Below are 24498 nucleotides of genomic sequence, written 5' to 3'. Positions count from 1 at the left end.
TTTATTTTCTCTGGTACATGACCAGTTTTATTAGTGATCTAGATTGGAACTACTAGTTTTCCTCTTGATGGAAAGTATTCCAGAACCTAGTATAGTCGAGCTTGACCCAAATTGGTCACATAGAATAGTATGAAGAGGCTATTAAGCTGCAATCCTCTATAGAAACGGGTCTTTGTCGAAGTCGCATCTCTAAAAATTTGTCCCAAAAATGTTGAGATGGCCGAGTTGGTCTAAGGTGCCAGATTAAGGTTCTGGTTCGAAAGGGCGTGGGTTCAAATCCCACTCTCAACATTCTTGTTTTCTTTGGCCTTAGAAAGCTTTACGTACATGTCCTAGAGATGGAGCTGCCTTGCCGAAGTTGAGATGGCCGAGTTGGTCTAAGGCGCCAGATTAAGGTTCTGGTATGAAAGGGCATGGGTTCAAATCCCACTCTCAACATTCTTGTTTTCTTTGGCCTTAGAAAGCTTTACGTACATGTCCTAGAGATGGAGCTGCCTTGCCGAAGTTGAGATGGCTGAGTAGGTCTAAGGCGCCAGATTAAGGTTCTGGTATGAAAGGGCATGGGTTCAAATCCCACTCTCAACATTCTTGTTTTCTTTGGCCTTAGAAAGCTTTACGTACATGTCCTAGAGATGGAGCTGCCTTGCCGAAGTTGAGAGGCCGAGTTGGTCTAAGGGCCCAGATTAAGGTTCTGGTATGAAAGGGCGTTTAAATCCCACTCTCAACAATCTTGTTTTCTTTGGCCTTAGAAAGCTTTACGTACATGTCCTAGAGATGGAGCTACCTTGTCGAAGTTGAGATGGCCGAGTTGGTCTAAGGTGCCAGATTAAGGTTCTGGTCCGAAAGGGCGTGGGTTCAAATCCCAATCTCAACATTCTTGTTTTCTTTGGCCTTAGAAAGCTTTACGTACATGTCCTAGAGATGGAGCTACCTTGCCGAAGTTGAGATGGCCGAGTTGGTCTAAGGCGCCAGATTAAGGTTCTGGTTCGAAAGGGCGTGGGTTCAAATCCCACCTTAGAAAGCTTTACGTACATGTCCTAGAGATGGAGTTGCCTTGCCGAAGTTGAGAGGCCGAGTTGGTCTTAAGGCCCAGATTAAGGTTCTGGTATGAAAGGGCGTTTAAATCCCACTCTCCACAATCTTGTTTTCTTTGGCCTTAGAAAGCTTTACGTACATGTCCTAGAGATGGAGCTACCTTGTCGAAGTTGAGATGGCCGAGTTGGTCTAAGGTGCCAGATTAAGGTTCTGGTCCGAAAGGGCGTGGGTTCAAATCCCACTCTCAACATTCTTGTTTTCTTTGGCCTTAGAAAGCTTTACGTACATGTCCTAGAGATGGAGCTACCTTGTCGAAGTTGAGATGGTCGAATTGGTCTAAGGCGCCAAATTTAGGTTCTGGTCCAAAAGGGCGTGGGTTCAAATCCCACTCTCAACATTCTTGTTTTCTTTGGCCTTAGAAAGCTTTACGTACATGTCCTAGAGATGGAGTTGCCTTGCCGAAGTTGAGAGGCCGAGTTGGTCTTAAGGCCCAGATTAAGGTTCTGGTATGAAAGGGCGTTTAAATCCCACTCTCCACAATCTTGTTTTCTTTGGCCTTAGAAAGCTTTACGTACATGTCCTAGAGATGGAGCTACCTTGTCGAAGTTGAGATGGCCGAGTTGGTCTAAGGTGCCAGATTAAGGTTCTGGTCCGAAAGGGCGTGGTTTCAAATCCCACTCTCAACATTCTTGTTTTCTTTGGCCTTAGAAAGCTTTACGTACATGTCCTAGAGATGGAGCTACCTTGCCGAAGTTGAGATGGTCGAGTTCGTCTAAGGCGCCAGATTAAGGTTTTGGTTCGAAAGGGTGTGGGTTCAAATCCCACTCTCAACATTCTTGTTTTCTTTGGCCTTAGAGATGGAGTTGCCTTGTTGCCTTGCCGAAGTTGAGAGGCCGAGTTGGTCTAAGGCCCAGATTAAGGTTCTGGTATGAGAAAGGGCGTTTAAATCCCACTCTCAACAATCTTGTTTTCTTTGGCCTTAGAAAGCTTTACGTACATGTCCTAGAGATGGAGCTACCTTGTCGAAGTTGAGATGGCCGAGTTGGTCTAAGGTGCCAGATTAAGGTTCTGGTCCGAAAGGGCGTGGGTTCAAATCCCACTCTCAACATTCTTGTTTTCTTTGGCCTTAGAAAGCTTTACGTACATGTCCTAGAGATGGAGCTACCTTGTCGAAGTTGAGATGGCTGAGTTGGTCTAAGGCGCCAGATTAAGGTTCTGGTTCGAAAGGGCGTGGGTTCAAATCCCACTCTCAACATTCTTATTTTCTTTGGCCTTAGAAAGCTTTACGTACATGTCCTAGAGATGGAGTTGCCTTGTCGATGTTGAGATGGCCGAGTTGGTCTAAGGCGCTAGTTTAAGGTTCTGGTCAGAAAGGGCGTGGGTTTGTTGATCTCCATACGTCCGACTATAGATAACTATCCCCATTATATGGGCTCAATGGATGCGAACTTCCCCTCCCCTCGAACAAAGTGCGCTATCCCCATTATATGGGCTCAATGGATGCGAACTTCCCCTCCCCTCGAACAAAGTGCGCTATCCCCATTATATGGGCTCAATGGATGCGAACTTCCCCTCCCCTCGAACAAAGTGCGCCTAGAGCTTGGCTCCTTTTCTTTAGGAGTTCTTTGTTCCATATTTGAGGATGCGAGGAACACGGCTCTCCACAATGGTATGATATTGGATATTGTCACTTTGAGCATAAGCTCTCATGCCTTTGCTAGGCTTCCCTAAAAGGCCTCAAACGAATGAAGTTAGTATTTGGGACTTCCATCATCCAACATGACCAACATACCCCTATAAGAATTGCCTTTGCTAGGCTTCCCTAAAAGGCCTCAAACGAATGAAGTTAGTATTTGGGACTTCCATCATCCAACATGACCAACATACCCCTATAAGAATTCTAAAATATTTTATGGAACTCATTTATGACCTTAAGGGTAAGTATGCTAGATCTTAGGAGCGGAAGAACATGTTTGAGGTATGAACTCTAAGGAAAAGGACGAAACTACCCCTAAAGATCCTTTATAAGAAATCAAAGTTTATTATGAATACCAAGTGTCAAGATGGGTATCCAAAACTTATTTGTAAGTATCTTGAGTTTTACTAAATACAAGAATATTTATTATACTTATGCCATATCAATTTTAGGCAAGTACCTCCTTAATGTTACAAAGAAATTGGAGAAAATAACCCTCCTATTAGGGATCCTTGAAAAAAAAAAAGAAAGCTGAATCTTATATCTAAGTTATTCCAACGTTAATATCAAAACGAGATATTGATTTCAATAAAAAGGATGATCCTTGAATCTGCTTGCAACTCTTAAGAGTACAGACAAGACAATATAGTAGAATTGAGGTAGATCGAGCTATAGACATGAGTTACTAAGCCAAGACTTCACACTCCTCAACATTTGTTAGAGAGAGTGCAGTAACTCTAGTCATTAAGATGAAAGAATTGGCCCAAGCAACAATATATTGAACATCAAGAGTTGATCCGGATAGTGATTGGAGTGAAAGAAGGGAATGAGGGAAACAATCAATCACTGAATGAGTTTACCTACTGTGAAAGAATCAATAGATAGGGACAATAAGGCAGAGGAGAAAGAGCTGGAGAACTCTCAGTCATCTTTCATTTTGGCTTTCCCGAGGAGTGAACCCATTTACCTTGTTCAAGAAGCAAACTCACTGACAGAGCTTTCCCTTGTCTTTCAATAAGGAAAGAGGAGCCAGGTTCGCTCAGGGAAGGTAATATCGTCAGGGAGGAGAGTATAAGGTTTTGGTTTCTTTTGCATCTTACTCTTCAATCCGGTGAAGGAAGAAGAAAGACGCTTTACCTTGGTTACTGTGAAAGAAGAATAGTTCAACCCTACCTAGTGAAAGAATCATCCTCCAGGCCAGAAGATGCAGCCAATAGCCTGATTCTTTCTTCCCCTTACTATTACTCTTCCTGTATCAGCTATATAAAGCGCTGATTTGACTGTGTTTGAATTAAAAAGAAAAAAAAATGCACTCGTGTAGAAACAAAAGTTTCCTCACGTATACGAACTAAGAAGGGAAATGTTAAAAGTTTTGCTCTGGATTTAACATAGTTGTGTGAGTTAGAGTGATATCGTTGGGCTCACTAATCCCCCATCGCTTAAGTAATTTCCATGAATAAGATATGCAATAAAGTTTCCTGACCTGTTTTATAATAATGTTCATATTGATTACAGGAGGCTGATCAGAGATAAAAATGACAACAAAATGAACCCTTAAGCCAACCTAATATCCCTATAAAGTGACCATTAAACCAAGCTCTTAGATTATGAGTCTTCGTTGAACAAAAAATATTTCCTTGGACACTGAATGTTAGAATGTGTTCAAAACAATTTGTAGTTGGTCTAGACTTGTTTAGAGACATAAAGTTTTAAGTTCCCTCGCTCTAACAATGTAGAAGGTCTACTCAAATGTTTCTAGTTGGACTCAGTCAATTCATGTGAGCGCAATTCGCACTTAGAATGAGTCTGTGAAAAGAGCTTTCAGAAGTCAAGGAATTTGCTGGCCTTGGCCATAGTATAAAGATGTGCTAGATGATATAGTCGGTTAGAAGAGCTTTCAAAAGTTAAGGAAGTTATTGGCCTCAACCATAGTATAAAGATGTGTTATATGATATAAGAAGGTGAGTAAAGTTTAATGATGTTATGAAGAGATAACTAATTAGAGTACTAAGGCAACTCAAAAAGTAAGCATCCTACCTCATATTTATGAAAGAAACATGAGATTGTTTGCCTTCTCCTTAAGTTGGATGACCTGACTCATGTCGTAGATTATGAGTCCTTACAGATAGACGATAGCCAAAGTTGCAAGAAAAGACCAATAAGAATTTTAGCCCGGAAAGTGGAGGTCTTTTATACTAGGCAAATGGTCTTTACAAAACCAGTAGAAGAAACTATGTGAAAACAGAGGGAAGAGATGAGGGAGAAATACCACGAGTAATTTCAAGATTAACCTTTTAGATGTGTATGATTTAATAACCCAAAAAATTAGGAAAATGGAAGAGAAATTGTCTCATGTTGCTTGAACTGAGGAGTGGGAAGTTGACCTCAACTATAAAAAAAAAAAAGATCTCTCACTTCATTTTATCATCCAACTTGAACGGTTCGAATCGAGAATACACTTTCTGGCGGTTTCATATCAGTATTTCGGTTGATCTGGCTTAGATTTGATACGTTCGTACTCTTTTCTTCTAGTTTCAACTCTTCGGAAGCGTTTAAGGTTAGTATGCATACCTTTTAGCTTGTTTAAATTGTTAGGAATAAATTTCATCTTGCACCCTTGTCCCCATCTATTCACCCAGTCTTACCCCTGAAATGGGAGGCTTATTGAATCGGTGAACTCGGCCCACTCTCACCCATGCAAATCTAAGGATAATTCCGAATAAACATGAGTTCATAGTTAGCTCAGGATTATGATCAAGTTACCTAGGTCATTGAATGAAAAAATCAATCTCAACAGTAAACAACATTATAAAGTGAGAATGATTTTCTTCATGGTCCGATCTTATGCAATACTCATTGCATAGGACGCCCCCACTCACATGTCTCCACATGTACAATTTAGTGATCACATTGTTTATATCATACACAAAAGTAAGTCGCATCTATTGTAACGACCCTAAATTTCCACATATCTAGAGTCGCCACTAACGTCTCATGCTTATCTATAAAGCGGAAATATAACTCTTACATGAACATCATTTATAACGTAAACTTCAAAAACGTTTAAAACAACTTCTTCTCTGGAAAACACAGCCATGGTCTTACGTGTTTAAATACAAAATACTAAAGTTTAGAAAAAATAAAAACAAATACAAAGTAATTTAAAACAATGGAAGGCAAAACAACCTATTCTAACTTAAAACTAAGAATTTAAATATAAATCTATCCTATGCACGTGCCACAGTCTCTGCTCGCGATGCCGCCGTCCTCCGCACAAGTGCGCCTTGCCCTTTTCCTGAAAAATGATGTGGCACACGGCCTGAGTATTTCAAAGAATACTCAGTAAGGGGCCCTATTACAGGGGCCATGCAAATGCAAACACATGCAATCATGATTTAGGGACCTATCTCTAATCATCTTAGGGGTGGCCTCCAGTCTCGGACAAATTGGATGTGTAGTACTTCCCTACACACGACTCACACGTGCGAGTGTGAATCTCCAGGGCGCTCGCACACCCCCTGGACCCTTTGGTCAAGCTAATATGTAGCGACGTCCGGAGGTCAGCGGAACCCCATAGTGTCATGCATCTCATGAACACCCTCATCTGTGTGCTTTCGCACCTGTGCGCATTCGAGCTCATCGTACGGTGCGCGTCCGCACTCATCCTCTCTAGGGGAAGTAGCCCTATGCTTATGAACATACAATATGCATGAGGTCCCTCTAAATCCATCATAATGTCTCTTCTGACACAACCCTCTAGTCTCATCTCTTTGTTACTCTAGGTAACACATACTCGTGGATATTTATATTAATATCATTTTCACGCTCTTAGGGTTGTGTCCTATGTCGATCTAACGACATGATGCAATATGACACTCATCATCATATAGCATGCTCAATATGGAAAACGTCATCATATTAAGGTAAACGTCACACAATCATCATACTCATCATATTGCCACAAAGTGCATCAAACATATCTAGTACGACATTCATCAAAATATATATATACTGAGCACATCATCAGGTATCGTAACCCACACATCATCATAACTCATACATCATCAAAGTCATACATCATACATCATCATAACTCATATACCGCATCGTACGACATAGTTCATACATCATCGTAACTCATACAATTTTTTAGCCTATCCTATAGTAAGACCACTTACCTGGTTGGCCTTAGCCGAAGTATTCCCTAATTTATTTAACGTAAGCTCCAGTTCCTCGAGAACTACACCAAAAGTTTGATTCCTATCGCATCGTTCGTCACCTTTTGTTAGTATTTCACATTTTAATTAATAATCCAACTAACAGTGTGAAATACGGCTCTAAACGGCCTCAATAAAAATCGAGTTTCATGTTTTCATTGTTTCTAAATTATATAGAATAATAAAACTTAAAACTTAAATTATGTCAATATTATTAATATTTCAAGCGACTTGGATAGTTCAACATTTAATGTTATATCCTATGAATACAAATATAATAATTTCTCATATCTTCCATTCTCATTCTCTATTTTTATTATGTTTACAGTACACCATCTAGTACTTGCCATTTTCAAGGGTTCTAATTTTTTTTTTTCTTAAAATTTCTCTTTTGTTTTTTTTGTTCTTTTTTTCTTTTTAACTCTAATTCTTTTAACCAGTCCAATTCTACTTCCCTATCTCATTATTTTAAGCAATTTAAATCCAACTATCAGTTTCTTGAATGAGTTTAATTCTAGAATTCTTGAGGAGTTTAATTCTACTACCATATCTAAATCTAACTCTTTTAATCCGTTTCTTTGATGAGTTTAATTCTATAATTATTTTAATAGTTTCTTACAAAAAAAACTTTAATTGTACTCCCATATCTAAATCTAAATCGTTTAATTCTCTTCAATTCTGCCTAGCAGTTTATTTTATTCCTTTTTTTTTTTCTTTCCATGTATTGTTTTTATTTTCTTCTCTCCATATATTGTTTTATTATTATTATTATTATTTGATATGTTTTCCCAATCTTCCCCTCTCTCTTTCTCTCTTTCTTTTTTATCTTGTTTTCCAAATTTCTTTTTTTTGTTTGAATATGTTTTACAGATCTTCCTTTTCCTGTCTTCCTCTCTTTCTTATCTATCTATTCTTTTCTTTTTCTGACAAGACTCTTCATAAGATAGATAATTTCTAATTCAGAAACTGATAATTTTGAGAGTTCTACTCAGATCTAAATAATTGCTAATATCCTTCATAAAAGTAAAAGGTAAATCTGACTACTAACCTTTCCAAATGACATCTTTCTTCCTTTATCTGCCTACCATATCTCTATTATTGTCTAACCATCTCTCCGTCATTATTGTCTAACCATCTCTCCATAAGCATTTTTTTCGAAAATATTTTCTTTCCGTTTCTATTTTGTTTGATGAATTATTGATACTGGATGACAGAGGTATTGTAGGGGAGGGGATGAGAGATTGAAGGAGAGGTGGTCAGTTTCTTTTTTTTTTTTTTCTTTTTTCTTCCTTATTTTGTTATTTATATCTATATATATATATATATATATATATATTAAACCATCTTCTTTATTTTTGTTATTTTTATTCTAATACATATATATATTAAACCTAACGGGGCGTTACATCTATACTGTCTCAGGATAAGGTACTGAGTCTTATCCCTGTGCTTGTAATAGCCCAAAAATAAATAAAGAAATAAATGAATAAAAGTAATTATAAAAATAGTTAAAATAATAATAATAATAATAATAATTAATTAATTAATTAAAAAAAATTAAAAAAAAAACATTTCCCCACTTCTCTCCACTAACCTCTCATCCCTTCCCACAATTTCTCTCCTCAACCAATCTTGACCACCGAAAGTAACAGTTACTGCAAATAGAAAAAGAAAAACAATAATTGTCAAATTTACTTGAGAAAAAAAAGATGAGAATGACCTTTACCCAGTTGAGATTAGCTGAAGATTTACGTGAAGATAGATCTGATCAATAAGGTATGTATTAAATCTTCATTTTCTTTTATCCTATTTTTTTTAGAAATCACAACCAATTATAGTTAGATATTTGTTGAATTATTACCATGATCCATCTTTTAATTAGAAATTAAATGTCAAATCATTTATACAATTCTAGTCAATCATATCATATTAGTAATATTAGATTAAATTTTGATCAGTAGCCAAATGAATAGATTAAAGATAGAATGACCAAGAAAACTTCTGAATAGGAAATTGAGATAAGAAATAGGAAACACTGAGATAAGTAAAGATTTGGAAATAGAGATCCACTCTAAATTTGGAATACATGAGAACAGAATTAAAAGGCAACACATAAAAAAAAAGAGACTAGGGAATTAAAATCCACAAACTAAATATGGAGGGAAAGGTAAATACAGAGGGTAAATACAGATAACAGTAAAGCTCAGAATAACTTAGTTGTATCTACTTTTTTATATCATAGTAACCATGAAAAATGAGATTTTTAATAAAAATATAATTACAGATATATAACATTTAAGACTTTTAACAATAGACCAATGTAAATTAGAGAAATAATGGTGTAGAATTCAAACCCGAAACTAATGTCATGGGCTCATATAGGTTGACTCGGATTTCAAAGGACGGAATCGAACTTTAATTAAAGATATATTCGTGACAACGACTTGAGCTGGCCAGGTAAGTGACCTTACTATCGGCATGGTTATTTTTTATGTTGACATGTGCCCTGTGGTTCTGCACGTGTCATATATATTGATATGTGTGAATTGTCTGTGGATCGATATGCTTCCTATATGTTATGTTATGTTATATAATATGTGGATTGTATGAAAATAATTATGGTACGATGTGCTCTAGGAGATGTTTGAGATAGGATACGAGAAGGATGCACAAAACGAAATGTAACGATAGGAGTAAGATACGTTCATGAAACGTTAGAGTTAGGTTACATACCGAAGTGCTATGGATAGGAGAGATTGATGAAAGAATACGGTTAGGTTATAGGTAGAAAGGGATAGGTTTGTGATAGATTGATAGAACGATAGCATTAGAGTACGTTCTTGTGACGATATGACTAAGGTAAGTCACGTAATGATATGTCTGTGATAGGTATAAGAACATTAAGGCTATGGTAAGTTAGAGAACGATATGACTATGAAGTGTTTACGTTATGACTTGTTTATGATATGATGCATTGTATGCTAGATTATTGTGCTTAAGTACGAAATTATGTGAATGTGAATGTATGCTTTTAGTCTGATGTGATGTGTAATGCATGTAACGATGTGTGGTCCTTGAACGATTATGGCTTGTTTGTATGAATATTTGAATGTAACTGCATGAATTTTGTATGACATGAAATATGGTAAATTGCATGAAACATACCCCATTAGGAATATGTATGATATGTAAAGAAATGAGAATGAGAATCACGTGTAAGCATGAAAACGTGACAGGGGGTTATGTTCATTAATGATAACTGTAGGACTAGTGGGACCTCATGCATATTGTGTGCTCATGCATTTGGGGGGATACCCCTATCCCATCACGAGGGTACGGACGCGTACATCCAATGGCAGGACAACGATCGTTATGCTTTGCATAGCGTTGCCGTGACGGTTCTAGTTTTAACGGGTCCCGGTGGGCCCCTAGAGCATGCCCACCGACTAGGGACAGTGGCCCAGCAGTGTGCGAACTAGCTGGTGAGCCCATACTCGCACGTATGGGCTGCGTGTAGAGTATATGGTACACGTCCACGATTACCTGTTAAGATTACACCGTAGGGAAAATGAAACGAAACGAAACGAAAGATAGGTCCCATCATTTCATTGCATGTGATTGTTGCATTTAACCCCAATAGTGGGGTCACTGAGTATTTCTTTAAATACTCAAGTCATGTGCTACTACATTTTTCAGGTTAAGGCAAGGCATTTCTGTACGGCTGACGACGGCATCGCAACTCGAGATCATGGCACATGCATAGGATAGTGGTATTTATTTTCTTAGACTTAGGATAGAATAGGATGTTTTAAACTTAAACGCTTATTTATTTTATTTCGGGTCTTTTGTTGTGTCGTTTTAAAGATGTTTTCGAAACATGTAAGTCCATGGCTGTGTTTTTAAGATAAAGGTTATGTTTTATGGAATTTAAATGAAGTCTTCCGCATTCAATGTTTATGGTATGTATACAGTAGCGACCTTAAATTAAGTAGAAAATTTCGGGTCGTTACAGTACTATAGATCATTTTGACTATATACTTAAACTTGATCCACTCTTATGTCTCTACATATCGTTCAAGTAATCATACTATAGCCAGAGTGTTCTTAGTTTATTGGATTTAGAATCATACTTTAGCCAGAGTGTTCTTAGTTTATTGGATTTAGATTGATGATCCTAAAATTCACTTCATTCAATAACAATATAAACATCAATAATTACTTTATTAAAAATAGAATATGTTTTGTTTTCAAACTATGAGTTTTAGGACATAAAATCCAACACTGGCATTGTTCCCTTCTTCAATCGATGTGAGACCCCAAATCTACCCTTCGAGGTATTCTAGTGTGGTTTCCACACTCTTATAAATAATGTTTCATTATCCTCCCAAAGGCACGTGTGATCTCACACTAAACTAATTAGAAAAAGAATAGGATTAAATTAAGATATCAATTTTACTAATTTAATTTTCTAAATATAAACATTATAGTCAAATATGTATGAAAAATATAAGTTAATTAGGAAATTATCTTAATTCTAAATAACCTAATAAATCTTTTTTAGAGTAAGTAGGGCGGCAGAACTGAGTGGTTATGCAAAATCTTAGGTCAAAAAGTTTATAGTACGCTGAGCACCCTGGGATCGTGAGCGGCCATCAGAGATCTAGGTGCACCTCGAGATTTGGCTTAGCCACGAGGAGCTAACCCTGAACGATCCGGAATCGTTTGTTGTGACCTAGTCCACTAGACGCCTTAGAACAAAATATATCTCCATGACATCCAAGGTGGTCTACGCGAGTAGACGATATAAAGAGCTACCACTATATGTATAATAATCCGCCTTGAGAGGGGACGCGAGACCACATAAGTGGGTGATATGAGAAATTGCTACTGTATGTACGATAACCCCCTTGAGAGGGGACGAGAGACTACATAAGTAGGTTGCATAAGAAATCACTATTGTGTGTATGTAAACCACCTTGAGAAGGGACGATGGATTACACAAGTAGTTGATTAAGAATATATTATTGTGTAGAATAAACTTGTCTGAGAGTGGACAAGAGGCTATATAAGTAGTATATTGAGGAGCTATTACTGTGTGTGGAGGAAAACCCACTCTGAGAGGAAATGAGGGACTACACAAATAGATTAGCTTGTGATAGACAATCATGGTGTGAGGTAACATTTAGGAGATACCTGAACTAGACGAATTTCTTTAAACCATATGACAAGCCCGTGGAAACATATTAAGTTACGGATGTGATGAGAGCCTACACGTGGGCTGCTTACTGAGTATTTTATACTCACCCCTCTTCCCTTGTCTTTTTCAGGTATTGTCAAGGTAGGGAGGTGCTCGAGAGTTGTGCTTTCAAAGAGGAATGTCGACCCGGGACGTTGATGTGATTTTGTATTTCGTTTTGGGTTGTCGTTTATTTTGATTTTTTTTGCACTCGTTCTCTGTTTGTAAATAATTGAAGCAATACTTGTTTTGTATCCTATTGTTTTAGATTTTGTCAATGATATTGTTTGATTTTAAATTACACGCAATTTTACTGTATTTTTATTTGTTTGTTTTTATTTTATTTTTATTCTTTTTACTTCCGTTTTCTTCTTTTCATCGTGGTCCTATTTCTCGAAGCATAAAAAATCGGGTCGTGACAAAGGAACTTGAGGAAGTGTTAATAGAAGAGATGTAAGGCCTACTCCACGTTTTCGGAGGGTCTATGAAAGACGTTGGGTACTCCGCTCATATTCGGTACGAGCTTTCATCCATAGATGGATGCACATTAGACTAGTCATATTGAACGACATAGCAACCTAAGAAAGGGAAATATACATGAGGATGTCCTACTCCAGGATTCGGGAATAAGCTAAGCAACTTTCAACCACCAAAGTTTTCAAGGAGGGGAGAATTTATAACACGTAAGCCCGAATGAGAATTAATTTTTTAATTTTATTTTAAAAATTCTAATTTACAACATTTTATTGAGACTCTTGTCGGCTAAATTTCAAGATGAGGATGTGAAGCAAATAATTGCTAAAGAAAAAATAATTTCACTCGGTGTACATAGTCCGAGTTGGGTTGGGTTGAAGGGTTTTTTTTACCCAACCCAAAAATTTTCACAACCGAACCCAATTCATCCCTCCATTTTCGGGTTGGGTTGTTTTATCCACAATTTAGTTATAGTAAATCCGAATTACCACTCTAACAAATCCGTGAGTATGCTAAATATCTATATGTATTTTATAAGTTTTGTTGGGTTCGAGGGTATTCAAAATTTTTATCCTATGAATCCAAAATCGAACCCAGTCAATTCGGGTTCAAGAAAAATAACCCAACCCATACTAACTCAACTCAACCTCTATAATTTGGATTGGATTGGTCCGAGTTACCGGGTTGGAAGGAAGAAAAAAGAAAAAGCTGAATTTAAGAAAAACAAAATTTGATATAAATATTGGAATTTGATTTTAGCATTTCTTGTGTTTAATTTAAAAGTGGGTTTTTAATTTTCGAAACTTTTTTTTTTTTTTTTTTTTTTTTTTCTGTTCGAATTCTAATATCGAATCACCTGAAATATCCTTCGACCGTTTGGAAAGTCGTATTTGATAGGCAGATTATAAGAGGAGTCGGACTGTTCTTGATTGGAAGCAAAAGAGAATCAGCCTCGCATCTGGTACGCACCGATTTTCTGCAATTCCCTCTTTATTCCCATTTTCCTTTTTAAATTTCATTTCTATCTCATTCATCTTGCAGCATTTAGTATATATGTCAGTAGAGATTTGGTGAATTGCTGTTATGTTTTCGCGTAATTTCATCACTATGAATGTATTTTCTTTGAGAATATGGTAGCAGTCAGTTGAATGTTCCTTTTAGTTTCTAGAACAAACACTACACCATCTTAAAGACTTCACAAAAGCTAAAATAACTATGTCTTCATTTCCATATGTTAAAAATGATCTATTAGACCATCGTTAACATCTTCTAGTTTAGCAACCGCATCAGTTGAAGCTGAAGACGAACCGAAAGCTTGGCAAACAAACAGAAAAACATCGCAAACAGCTGCAGAACTCAAATGAATAACTTTACTTTTAATGCCCACACCAGCTTATAAACCTAGGTATTTACAGCAATGGCATCACCTGGATCTTACCTTACTAGCCTCATATTTATCAACAAAATATTTCCACATTTTTATTGCCCTGTGTGAGAATCCCACATTAGTTGGGGAGGAGAACGAAACATTTTATAAGGGTGTGGAAACCTTTCCCTAGCAGACAGCGTTTAAAGCCTTGAGGGGAAGCCCGAAAGGGAAAGCCCAAAGAGGACAATACCTGGTAGCGGTGGGCTTGGGCCGTTACACCTTGTTTTTCGTAATTTCATATGAGTTAATGGAAATCAGTTTCTAAAAAACAAGATAGGATGGAAATTGATAGTTTAACATATCCTTCCGTAAATCAACAGGTCTTTGTTAGATTGTTTGCTCAACTTTCAACTGGAATGTTCACAACTCTCACCAGGTATTCTGGTACACTTTCTTTACAGTCTTTCAAGGACAAAGTTCGCCTCCATCATCAGAGCGTGTGGGGAGCTTGTAATTGTAAGTCACTCAAGTAAAGTTATCTCTGTAGGTCTCAACTCAATGTGGGTGTTAGCTCATGAAGAACATGCGAAATAGAAAATCCCATATCAACTAGAAAATAATTTAATTTTTGGTTTAAATTAGAACTTTAGATCATTGTCACAGTCAAAATTTCAACACATTCATGATGTTCTGGAATGAATATGTGGGGGATGATTAACCAGTTTCGGTTTATGGAGGCTTTGGATTGTTCTCATGGTTATATTTTAGCAAAAATGTTACTCGCACATGAATTGTGAAAGAAATCCTTAAACATATCAATACTATCAAGGTTGAGATAGAAATTGGTCACAGATAGATGTAGTAGTTTTGAAGACTTTTGGGACTTGAATTTTTCTTTTCTAGTGGTGTACTTTGTCCAGAAGACTTACGTAGTCATATGATGATTTTGATAATTTATGCCAACATATGTCCTCCTTTTGCTTGCGGGGATTCTTCATCTCCCCTATATTTTTCTTTGTTCCTTTATGCAAGTTTTATTGGGTTTAATATACTGTAGTTCTTAACAAGAAACAAAACTCTTCATTAATGATTGAAAAACTGTAAGAGTACAAGTCAAAATTTGCAAAGTGAAGACGGATAGATGGCAATAAAGCATAGTGGAATATGAAGAAAAGAATTGTAAGAAAATACATTGTACCCAATGATTTGGAAAACCTACGACGAATGTTGGATTTTTAGTTAAGCCAAAGGCTTAAGCGGATGGGTTATGGTAAATTTAGTTATATCAACACTTAACACTCTCCTCACTTGTGGGTTTAAAAGTTTGTAAATGGCCCAAACAATGGAAATCACTATTAGTAACTAGGAAATGTCTTTTACAGAGATTTGAACACAAAACCTCATGCTCTGATATCATGATAAATCATCAATCAACCCAAAGACTTAAACGGATGGATTATGGTAAACTTAATTATATGACACTTGAACAAAAATTAATCGTCAAAGAACTTAGACAAAGAACACTCAGAAGCTTTCATTTATTAAAGAATTTTAAATTTCATATGTTAAGGAAAAAAAGACTTGTCTAACAGTGCAGAAAAAACCTTTTCCCACCCTTTTTCGTGGATACAAAATGAAGCTAATGTCGTTGTTGAGAAAAATGATAACAAAAAAACTGAGGAGTTGCATGAAGGCCCTCCTACCGGTTTGAATCATAAAAAGGGCGTAATTACAAAAGAAGTAGTTTTATTGTGGAAATTGCTAACAAACCCAAAGACAAAAGCCAGTTAGCTCTAATATGTTCATGCGTGGTCTGTTTCTGCAGACAGTGAAGCTTAATAGTCATAAAGTTCGCTGCTGTGCTTTCCGTTTCTTTTGCTGTGGCGTTATAAGTTACAATGATGATTGTTTTTCTCTATCCATTAACTTTTAGCTGATGTGCAATGCATTTCTCTCAGTGTGGAAGATGGAAAAAACACATGAGGATAGCAGCAAAGGTTTAACCCGTGTTCTCTTTTGTGGGTCTCAATTTGCTAGTTCTCATAATTATACTAAAGAATACTTGCAGAAGTATCCGTTCATTCAGGTAACTTGAAGAATTTTTCATTGTACACTTTTTCTTTCTTTCTTTGTGAATAATAGAGCTTCAGGTAAAAATCAACCGATATTTAACAAACTCATTTTTGGATTTTGAATCTGCTCTTCAAACAGTTTATTAGCTTTAGCGATGTTCCAGTGTTTTAGAAATTGAACTCCAATGCAGCAAGTTTTTTGTAACCTTCTTTAGATGATTTTGTTTTGGATAATCGTAGTGTTTGAGATAGATTGGATATATACCTTTTACAAATCTCTCTGTAGATGATTTGTTTGTTTTTTTTTTTGTTTTTCTTGTAATTATAGTGTTTGAACATTTCTCTTGAACTTTTTTTTTTTTTATTCTTTGTATAAGAAGATGTTGGCTTGTTTCAAAAGCTATTTTCATTTTTCAAAATGTTTATTTATTTATTTTTTAAAATTATATATATTTTAATTCTTAATTTTATTTTTGAACTCATTTATAAGAAGTGTAATTGAACCTTTGGTATTATGTTATTTTAGAAGAGTATACAATTTTATGGCTTTGTGGGCCCTTAAGATTCAAATTTCTGTGTAATTACTCTTTCTCTCTCTCTCTGATATCTGAACCAATGGGAAACCCTTAGTGCAACTCTTTGGTCCTCTTGTACTTATCAAGTTCTTAATGGAAAATGCTTGTTTCTTTTTTCTTTTTCTTTTTCTTTTCTTTTTTTTTTTTTTTTTTTTTTTTGAAAAAGAGTTCATTTTGAAAATACTTGAATTTTTTTTAAATAGTTATTCAAAAAATGTTTTCATAAGATGTATCTTCTATAAAAAACAGAACTATTTTCAAATCGATTCTCTTACAAGCCCTCTGTTTTTTTTCCTTTTTTTTTTTTTTTTTTTTTTTTTGGTATATCTTACTTGTTTTTGTGTAGAAAATCATTTTGATATGTAGTTGCACCCAGATTGTATATCATATTGTTCACTTATCATACAATATATGTGGAAAGGTTTGAATATTAGATTGAAAGTGTGAGTGAAAAATACACGAGCTTAATATCAGATTGTATACCATTTTAGTTTTTAGAATTGAAAAGAAAGGACCTAGTTGCACCAACATTTAGATGATGAGATAATTAGATTTATTATGGTTTTAGTTCAATTCTACAAACTAAATAGTTAATCTAAATGTTGGTGAGTGAAAATACACGAGCTTAATATCAGATTGTATACCATTTTAGTTTTTAGAATTGAAAAGAAAAGACCTAGTTGCACCAACATTTAGATGATGAGATAATTAGATTTATTATAATGTATGTATTATAATTTGTAGATATGTGAATGCTGCCCTAATCTTTTGTTAATCAGGTTCATTTATTTAAAATTTGTAGGTTGATGTCGTTCCAATGGTGGATGTACCTAAAGTTATAACCAACTACCACATGTGTATTCCTAAAATGATGAAATTTGATTTTGATTTGATATCTCGCGCAAGCCAGATGAAACTCATAGTGCAGTACGGCGTTGGCCTTGAAGGTTGTTACCATGTTCTTTACTTTCAATGTGTATTTTTGCCTTTTCTTTTCTTTTCTTTTTTTCCTTTTAAAGAAATATATGTTTTTGAACTTAATAATTGAAGGTGTGGACATTGATGCTGCCACAAAGTTTGGAATCAAAGTTGCCAGGATACCGAGTGGGGTAACTGGAAATGCAATGTCATGCGCAGAAATGGCTATATACCTGATTTTAGGGCTTCTTCGGAGGCAGGTAAAACTAAATTTATCCCCGTACATTGCTTCTCCTTGATGTTATTAGTTAGAGTCTGGGGGAATTGCTTGGTGTAATGTGAAAAGCCCTTGTATTTTTGTCATTAACCTCAACTTCTCTCAAAGCATGTCAATAAACTGTATAAACTGTTTCTCATTTATTCATTTTGTTATAAGCTAAGTTATAGTTATAGTCTGCTATTTAGAGAGGAATCGGATGAGCGCCAATTTTGAAGATGGGAATGATAAATGATGATAAGTCCAAACAGAGCTCATCAAAGTTGAATTCAAGTATTTTTAGGAATCCTTTCGATGTGGAGTACGGGGGTGGAAGGATTAGAAGTGAGGAAAAGGGGAGATTTGTGGTTTCTATCTCTGTCCAATTAGTTTTGGCTTGGATGGGCAAGCTGAACATCTGATATCAAAAAGATGTGGTGATTAGGTACCTTAAGCTATTTAGTCAATACCCTTTGTATATTTTTTCTCTTCCACTATAGAAGTATGGTTTTTCATTAAAAAGAAAAAAAAAAAAAGATTATATACTTTGATTGGAGAAATCCTTGTATAAGAGAGGACAAGTGAGATATACTTTAGAAGGATTTGATGGATTTTGTAAAAAATTTGCCAAGAAGTTCAGCTCTGTCAAAGCATAGTAAAGGGGAAAACTTTAATCCCTTGGGCATGTTTGGTGGACAGTGTGTCTGGAGGAGTAAAGATTGGGGAAGAAAGTTAAAAGGCCTTGGAAAGATATTCAGAACAAACATATATTCTTTTGCATACTACCTTTCTGATAATCGTAAATCCTTCTAGATAACCAACCAATTTATTCCAAGGAATATACAAGAGACCAAAATATTATCCAAATTAGAATTAGTAGTTATTGAAGAGATGAATGCTCTTAAACAAAATTGCACATGAATCATAGTACAACTACTGAAAGATAAGTAATCAGTAGGGTGTAAATAAGTGTTCAATATAGAGTGCAAAGATGACGGCAACATTGAACTTTACAAAGCTAGATTAGTTGCTTAAGGCTTTAGACCTATGAAATTGATTATCAAAAACCATTTGCTTGTTTTGCTAAGATTGATTCGCTAGAGTGAGCTTATCTATTGCTGTTAATTCAGAGTGCCCACTTGATCCGCTTGATCTCAAAGTGCATTCTTCAATGGTGATCTTGAAGAGGAGATATTTGCAAACTTATCAACAGGTTTTGAGGTGGATCTTGGAGTCAAAAAAGTATGCATGCTAGATAAATCTCTGTATAGCATTAACAGTTTCCTATGCATGGTTTGAACGTTCTGGGAAAGCAATTACAAGCTATGGTTTTCTTTAGAATCCAACCAATCATATCATTTTCATAAACACACTGGAAATTACAAGATGGTTGTTTTAATATTGTATGTTGAGGAAATCATTCTTATAGGAGGTAGTGATGGGGTTGGATTGAATAGTTTGAAGAAAAAACTAGCGAATGAAATCCAAATCAAAGACTTGAGTTTTGAAGTATTTCCTAGATGAAATTTTCGAGGTGAATAAAAGATATCCTTGTTAATCAAAGGAAATATATTATTGACTTGCTTAAAGAGATAGATTTGCTAGGTCGTAGGACAACATAAACTCCTATCGATTCAAATTAAAAATTGCTAGGTGTAGAAGGAAGAGGTAAAAGATAAGGAAAGATACCAAAGACTTGTGGGAATACTTATTTACTTATCTCACACTCGTTAGGATATTACTATAGTTAGTATAGTAAGCTAATTCATGCATGTGCTACTTTGAGGCAATTTACATGATCCTAAGATATTTGCAAGGAACTCCTGAAAGGGCATACTTTCTAACCAACATGATCACTTACATGTTGAAATTTACACAAATGTTGATTAGGCAGGCAGCACCACAAAATAACGATCTACTTCTAGTTATTGCTCTTTTGTAGGAGGGAATATTTAGTTACCCAACAAAGTAAAAAAAAAAAAAAAAAAAAAAAGTCGTAGTTAGATGTAGGTTGCCGTAGAATTCAAGCTTTCAGCTCATGACATTAGTGAAGGTATTTGGATAAAAAAGACTAGTGGAAGAATTGAAATTTTTCCAGATGACGTCTATGCGTGTTTATTGTGATAATAAGACAGCCATCTTAATAGCTCACAATCCAATCCTCCATGATAGAACAAAACATATCCAAGTTGATAAGCACTTTATAAACAGTAAGATTGATATTGGAGTGATATGTATTCCGTATCTTCCTACAACGGAGCAATTGCTGATGTGTTAACTAAAGGACTTCCAAAGTGACAATTTGCAAAGTTCATTGACAAGTTAACAATGGAAGATATCTTCAAACCAGCTTGAGGGGGAGTGTTGGTTTACGTTTTTGATATTTTCTTTAATTATATTTACTAGCAGTGATTAGATTGTAACTATTTGTGTAAATTTTTTCCCTTTATGTATTAGGTCTTTCTTCTGCTTAAAAAAGGTCTCACCCTTGTATCTATTGTGAATATGAAAGAATAGACAATTATTCTGTTCAATTCAAATGGATATTTTACCGTATGTTATGCATTTTCAGAAAGAGATGCAGATTGCAATTGACCAAAGAAGGCTTGGAGAGCCAACTGGGGATACACTCCTTGGAAAAACAGTAACTCTCTCTCTCTCACTCTTTGCACAGTCAGAGAAGCTACAATTTCAGAAATTTGCTAAATAATCTAAAATGATCAGTGGTAGAGCCTTTATGCTGTTACGATTGGGAAACCAAAGTCTTTATACTTATGGCCTAGGTGTAGGATGTCGAAAGTATGTTACAATGATTAGTCACACAACCAAATAAACTAATCAAGCTGACTGACTGGCTACGTAGCCCAAACTAACTCATTAACTAAATTATAGAATAATCACAATGATACTCCTAATAATTTTACATCAATTCACCTTCACAACAATAGAAGGAAAACTCAATGATACTCCAAATAAGCTTACATTGATTCATTTAAATTTGGATAACCCAACTTGTAACTACATTGTATAGGTATGTCACTTAGTTCCCAAATTCTCTAATGATGCTAATCATACGTTTTTATCGATAATAAACTATTTACTCTGTAGCTAAAATATTTATAACTCCTCAAAAACATTATAGTGCAAGTAAAAAATATTAGCCATACTAGTTAAAGAGCAAACAGAACCAAAATATATGTACGTACAAGATGGCACACAACTACTAGAAATAATTATAGGTGATGGTCTGTGCAATAGGCTCGTCTATGTGAAATTCAAGTGCTGCCTAATAGGAAAAATAGGGGAAATAATGAGCTGATAAGCCGAGTGAGTGATATTTATACATAGAATTTGTTTGAAGGAAAACAAAAATTACATGTTAAGAGGATACTACAACTTTTAAGAATGATGAAACATTTTTTCTGAAACAATGGTTCAATATGCTTATAACCATGAATTTAGATGAACATATATGTTTAAAATTATATATTTCAAGAAATATTTCGTACAGCCAGAAAGTTCCTCCTTGAATTGCAATTTTGAATGTTTTTACTTTTTTATGAACAAATTGTTGGAAGTATTATGTATTTATTAGTGACAAGGTTGTATAATGTATGAAAAAATTCTTTTTAAGTAGATGGAGAAATCAAAGAAGATACGTATTCTTGTTGAAAAGAGAATTGGGCAATTTGAAAGGAATTATGGAGTTTCGTTTTACTTTACGAGAAAGGAAAAAAAACGTTTGATAGGCTTTATTGAGTGATTTTTGCAGGAGAGCGAGATGATTGGAAAACTGCTTTGAGTTAAGATTTCATGCTAAGTTTAGGAGCTATTTCATGTTTTCTTAAGAAGCAGTAAACCTTTTAGTTGAAAAAGATTCTTGAAGAGTTATACACTTTGATCTTGAAGAAGTCACTGTCATTTATTGTATTACAATTCAACAATCAAGTTTTCAGAAAAACCTTTTTTGACACAAATATCTTTACTTCAAAAAACCATGCAAATGAGGGGGGTGTTAAACTGAGGTATTAACTACTACAAAATGAAAATAAAATTGTTGATATTTTTAACAATTTTCTGCATTTCAGAATTTCACAGGGCAGCCTTTGACTTGAAGTTTTTACTATTGTAAACTTTATTTAAAGGGAGTGATTTTCGAACCATCTGATTAAGTGAAATTATCCTCGTCAATAGCCTTCTCCAGTCGGTCAACATGAATTGTCCCACCCACAGGAACTAGTCACTGACTTTCTATGAATTATAATGCATTGCCAATCTAATTATAACTCAGTGGTTAAGTCATACTTATTTTCTTCAAGAAGTTGTATTTGTTTGAATCCTCCCCTCCCACCTAGACAGTTTGATCTAATATTCTCGGACACAATTTTCTTTGTCAGTTTTTAAGAGACGTAATTTTCTACCTTTTTAGGTTTTCATCATGGGCTTCGGGAACATTGGTCTGGAATTGGCAAAGCGCTTGCGCCCATTTGGTGTAAGAATTATTGCTACAAAACGAAGTTGGGCGCAAAATTCTAGCCAGTTGAATGGTAATAAAAGCGACCAGAAGATGATACTTTTAATGTTTAATCTCTTACTCATTGGTGTCAATACCATTTCATAAAGGTGCAAGTGATGATCTTGTTGATGAGAAAGGTGCTCACGAGGATATTCACAAGTTCGCGAGCATTGCAGACATCGTTGTTTGTTGCTTGTGTCTTAATAGAGAAACTGTAAGACTGCCCTCTTGGTTACTTTCTTCTTGCCTCTTCAGCAATGATCATTGCAGATTATGTTTTATGTATCACTAAAAATAGATTGTCAATCTTCTTAATTTTGTTGCCTATCCCTGTTGATTGAATACGCATAGCTACAATTCTAAAAGCCTTCTGTTGACAATGCCACTGAACTTCAAAAAATATCTTAAACTTTTTATTTGCTTCAAGTTTCGTTACTGCAAGTTTGTGTTCTCTACTTTGTTGTTTTGCTGAACTAAACCATTGTGAGAAGTGAAGTAGTTTCTTGGAAAGTCGATTTTCTAGCAGTGTTACTTCAGTCATTACCATTCAGAAGGATCATTCTGAAGCCCAAATAATTCGATTCGGAGTCAGGACACTAAGATTTAAGGTGTGACTTATTCTCTGAACATGACTTGTGATTTTACTTTCAGGTCGGCATCGTGAACGAGTCATTCTTATCTTCCATGAAAAAGGTTTGTGGTTCTAGTAGTAAACTGAATAAAGTATTGAAAAATATCGTTGGAATTTTTGCTTTATATTTCTTTCCTATGCTTTGTGCTTTAATTTAATGTCAATTACAGGGTTCACTTTTGGTAAATGTTGCTAGAGGTGGTCTCCTGAATTACCAGTCCACTTTACATTCCCTTGAGTCTGGTCACTTAGGAGGCTTGGGCATTGATGTTGCTTGGACTGAGCCATTTGACCCCAATGATCCAATTTTGAAGTTCAATAATGTGATCATCACTCCTCATGTTGCTGGAGTTACCGAACACTCTTATCGGTCCATGGCTAAGGTATTCTATTGGTATTGTTTTCTTAATTTCATGGCGACATTGGTTCTGTTTATCGTCTCTTCCATAATGCAGTATTTAAGCCTTTCCATGAGATCCCTGTAGTTAATATATAAAGCAGAAGTAGTACTTGATTCTGTTTGTCACTGATAAATTTTAATTGTGTGACAATGATAACTTGATTGAAAAAACAAATCAATATATAAACAATGAAACTAAAATGTTGAAAAGATTAGAGACAAAATTGAAAACTTTTTCAAACATTAAGGACTAAATTATAGATATAACCTAGAGTAAATATATATTATAGCATAAAAGCATCCAATATATCTTTTATTGTTTAGAATTTTGTAAGTTTTCTCAGAGGAAATGGTTTTATTAATTCAGACCTGTTAGTTCCGTTTAATAATGATGGGAATTCAATGTGATATTTTGGTGAACTGTTCAAGGTCATTATTGGCTTTTACAAGACTTTATGGATTGTATCAGTTTTTTTTTTTTTTTTTTTTTTTTTTTTTTTTTTATGAAGACGATACGGTCACGTATGGTGAATGTTGTTGGAAACCTTGGTTTTGCGATTCATTAGCCTTCTGAGTTATACTCATATAATCAATTAACAGAGAATTGATATGTCTCTGCAATGAACTGCAGGTTATAGGGGATGTTGCCCTTCAACTTCATGCTGGATCTCCCTTGACAGGGATAGAGTTTGCCAATTAATCCGTTTGACCTGGACAGCCAGTTTAGAATTAAAAAAACGCTCGTCCCTCAGAATTATTGTCTTCTAATTACAAAACTAATAAAATGATCTGAAACTCTATTCCCATTAAGTTATCAAATATGTTGTTTATGTACATATACCGATATTGGGGAGGAGCTACGGATCGCCTTTGTCTGATGGTAGCTCCTAGCCCGATCGCGCAATGCCTGCCAAAGACTTGCATTGTCACTTAGAAATGAAGTTTTGTTATCATCTCTGTTGTTTTTTTTTCCTTGTCTTTCTTTGCTTTCCAGGTTGTGCAGAGAATTCTACTTTATATGTTTGGTTCTGGATTGTTGCGAGATAATGAAAGAACAACAGGGTACTTGGGGTTCGTTTAAGTTGACATTCAGTGAGTGTACT

General features: G+C 35.3%; 1 protein-coding gene and 9 non-coding genes across 10 annotated transcripts; all 10 read left to right on the top strand.

The window, feature by feature from the left end:
* Positions 1-210: 210 nt before the first annotated feature.
* TRNAL-AAG (transfer RNA leucine (anticodon AAG)) lies at positions 211-291 on the top strand. The gene has a single exon. It is a non-coding gene; the product is annotated as a tRNA-Leu (tRNA).
* A 66-nt stretch (positions 292-357) lies between these two features.
* Positions 358-438, top strand: TRNAL-AAG (transfer RNA leucine (anticodon AAG)). Its single transcript has one exon. It is a non-coding gene; the product is annotated as a tRNA-Leu (tRNA).
* A 66-nt stretch (positions 439-504) lies between these two features.
* TRNAL-AAG (transfer RNA leucine (anticodon AAG)) lies at positions 505-585 on the top strand. The gene has a single exon. It is a non-coding gene; the product is annotated as a tRNA-Leu (tRNA).
* A 208-nt stretch (positions 586-793) lies between these two features.
* TRNAL-AAG (transfer RNA leucine (anticodon AAG)) lies at positions 794-874 on the top strand. Its single transcript has one exon. It is a non-coding gene; the product is annotated as a tRNA-Leu (tRNA).
* A 330-nt stretch (positions 875-1204) lies between these two features.
* Positions 1205-1285, top strand: TRNAL-AAG (transfer RNA leucine (anticodon AAG)). The gene has a single exon. It is a non-coding gene; the product is annotated as a tRNA-Leu (tRNA).
* Positions 1286-1351: 66 nt separating this feature from the next.
* On the top strand, positions 1352-1432 carry TRNAL-UAG (transfer RNA leucine (anticodon UAG)). The gene has a single exon. It is a non-coding gene; the product is annotated as a tRNA-Leu (tRNA).
* A 208-nt stretch (positions 1433-1640) lies between these two features.
* On the top strand, positions 1641-1721 carry TRNAL-AAG (transfer RNA leucine (anticodon AAG)). The gene has a single exon. It is a non-coding gene; the product is annotated as a tRNA-Leu (tRNA).
* A 341-nt stretch (positions 1722-2062) lies between these two features.
* TRNAL-AAG (transfer RNA leucine (anticodon AAG)) lies at positions 2063-2143 on the top strand. Its single transcript has one exon. It is a non-coding gene; the product is annotated as a tRNA-Leu (tRNA).
* Positions 2144-2209: 66 nt separating this feature from the next.
* TRNAL-AAG (transfer RNA leucine (anticodon AAG)) lies at positions 2210-2290 on the top strand. The gene has a single exon. It is a non-coding gene; the product is annotated as a tRNA-Leu (tRNA).
* Positions 2291-13482: 11192 nt separating this feature from the next.
* On the top strand, positions 13483-24348 carry LOC111787553 (D-isomer specific 2-hydroxyacid dehydrogenase family protein). Its single transcript, XM_023667556.2, has 11 exons — positions 13483-13619; positions 14408-14543; positions 15986-16113; positions 17477-17621; positions 17725-17852; positions 20421-20492; positions 22278-22395; positions 22472-22578; positions 23016-23057; positions 23166-23378; positions 24027-24348. Exons 2-11 carry the CDS (start codon positions 14444-14446, stop codon positions 24093-24095), a joined length of 1122 nt encoding a protein of 373 aa, XP_023523324.2. The 5' UTR covers positions 13483-13619; positions 14408-14443; the 3' UTR covers positions 24096-24348.
* Positions 24349-24498: the final 150 nt, after the last annotated feature.

The sequence above is a fragment of the Cucurbita pepo genome, chromosome 2 (genome assembly GCF_057944985.1).
Source record: "Cucurbita pepo subsp. pepo isolate OVF chromosome 2, ASM5794498v1, whole genome shotgun sequence".
Lineage (NCBI taxonomy): Eukaryota > Viridiplantae > Streptophyta > Magnoliopsida > Cucurbitales > Cucurbitaceae > Cucurbita > Cucurbita pepo.
Note: the sequence above shows the minus strand (reverse complement) of the source record. Positions and strands in the feature narration are given on the sequence as shown.